The sequence below is a fragment of the Meleagris gallopavo genome, chromosome 20, assembly GCF_000146605.3.
Source record: "Meleagris gallopavo isolate NT-WF06-2002-E0010 breed Aviagen turkey brand Nicholas breeding stock chromosome 20, Turkey_5.1, whole genome shotgun sequence".
Lineage (NCBI taxonomy): Eukaryota > Metazoa > Chordata > Aves > Galliformes > Phasianidae > Meleagris > Meleagris gallopavo.
The window spans coordinates 440,814-442,537 of record NC_015030.2 but is presented as its reverse complement, the minus strand read 5'-3'; the positions used below and the strand labels follow the sequence as shown (position 1 = coordinate 442,537).

At 40.0% G+C, this 1,724-nt stretch overlaps 2 protein-coding genes across 2 annotated transcripts in view; one reads left to right on the top strand and one right to left on the bottom strand.

Annotated features, from left to right (window-relative positions):
* The window catches only part of LOC104913726 (myosin-7-like), a 448,286-nt gene that overhangs the window by 61,216 nt on the left and 385,346 nt on the right, over nucleotides 1–1,724 (top strand). The window lies entirely within an intron of this gene.
* On the bottom strand, nucleotides 43–1,724 carry LOC104913731 (myosin heavy chain, skeletal muscle, adult-like). Its single transcript, XM_010721183.1, has 3 exons — nucleotides 1,699–1,724; nucleotides 326–568; nucleotides 43–237 (listed from the first exon to the last, which is right to left on the bottom strand). Exons 2-3 carry the CDS (start codon nucleotides 530–532, stop codon nucleotides 58–60), a joined length of 387 nt encoding a protein of 128 aa, XP_010719485.1. The 5' UTR covers nucleotides 533–568; nucleotides 1,699–1,724; the 3' UTR covers nucleotides 43–57.

The window sequence follows — 1,724 nt, the reverse complement described above, 5'->3', positions numbered from 1 at the left end:
GAGGAAGGGACACGGCACGTTGGCTTCCACTCAGCCGGGCACAGCAGTCCTCCCCAGCTACGCTACCCAAGGAAGAGAGCTGCTGGTACTTACGTAGATCATCCAGGCTGCGTAACGCTCTTTGAGGTTGTACAGCACAGCGGGTTCATGGAGGTGGGTCATCATGGCCATGTCCTCAATTTTATCGTACTTGGGAGGGTTCATGGAGAAGATTTGATCTTCCTTCACGGTTAGAGTCTGCCAAAGAAAAGACAAATCCCTGCATGTCAGCTCAGAGACCACTGTGGGAATCAAATGGCGTCCCTCAGCCTTTCTTTTCACTCACTTCTCCACCTTCAGTCTTCACAGTGACCTTCCCAGATTCTTTGCTTTGGATTGTCCCTTTCACAAAGGATTCTTTGGGATGCACCACAAAGACAGATGTCTTGGCATCAAAAGGCTTGTTCTGGGCCTCAATTCTTTCCTTCTCTGACTTTCGGAGATAAGGAGCGGCCTCTCCAAAGGCGGCCATCTCAGCATCTGGAGAAGCCATGGCTGCTCTTCACTGAAGACACCTCAGCAGAAGACTCTAATGGGGAGAAGTAATGTAACACTATTTATATCTTTTGTAAGACTGGGAAAACTTCTATATTCTATGTCTTTCATCTTGTCTTCTTTACCATGTCATGTGTTTTTTCTTCATACTCCAATATTTAAGACTTAACTGAAATCCTAATCTGTAGGTTGATTTAGACAACACAGGGTTATAACTGATGTAGTCTAGATCTTCAGACTACAACCTTTCACAACTGCAGTTTTGGATCTTTAGGAACAGTATGTCTGTGACATGAGAGTGAAGTTGCTGAGCAACTTTCAATAAGATATCATTAATAGTGGAAATACATGTGGAACATTTTGATAGAAGGATGAAAAGTGGAGGACCATTTCTGAAAAACTGTAGATTAGGAAAAGAACAGTTTATGTGATTTTTAATACTCTGTTATAATTTAATTTGTTTTTACAGTTGCTATTCATAAGCACAATATCCAAATAATCCCAACTCCAATGTTATGGCTTGGGTGAAACAAAATTCAAGCACTGAATTTGGAACTGCTATGCCTGTATGGACCTCCCAAATAAATACATATTGAAAAAAAGTCCAGGAACAGATGAGCTTTCAAAATAAGAGTGTTTCTTTAGATGCTTTGTTTTGATGCTAAGTTTTGCCAGCTGCAGTTGAAAATTTTCTAGATACATTAGTAATATTGATTCCCTCTGTTCAACAGCTAATATTTTTTTATCTTATTAAATGATTTTTTTTAATTAAATGAATATATAAGAGGGCTTTGATATATTTCAAAGATGGTAAGAAGGTCTGTATTCTCAGATGATTTATTAATTGATAACATTTTGAGGAAAAATATACAATTTTGCACTTTTTCCTCCTTGGTTCATCTTGGTCCAGTTCTACTGCTGCAATGATGTGAAGACAGAATGCCTCACTCCCTGTTTGGTCAGTTAAGCAGAAATGAAGAGTATTCCAATGGGAATTTTCTGGTCTGCCATCAGAGGCAGGAAGATAGAAACACAACCATTGGAAAACCTCACCAGCCATGAGCACCCACCAGCTGCCTACTGTAATCACATACAGGGTAAAAAAGGTGATTGCTCATCCATACAGAAATCCCACCCAAAAGCATGAATAAATCAGGTTCTTACCTCTTGTGATACCAGATGGGTGGCTC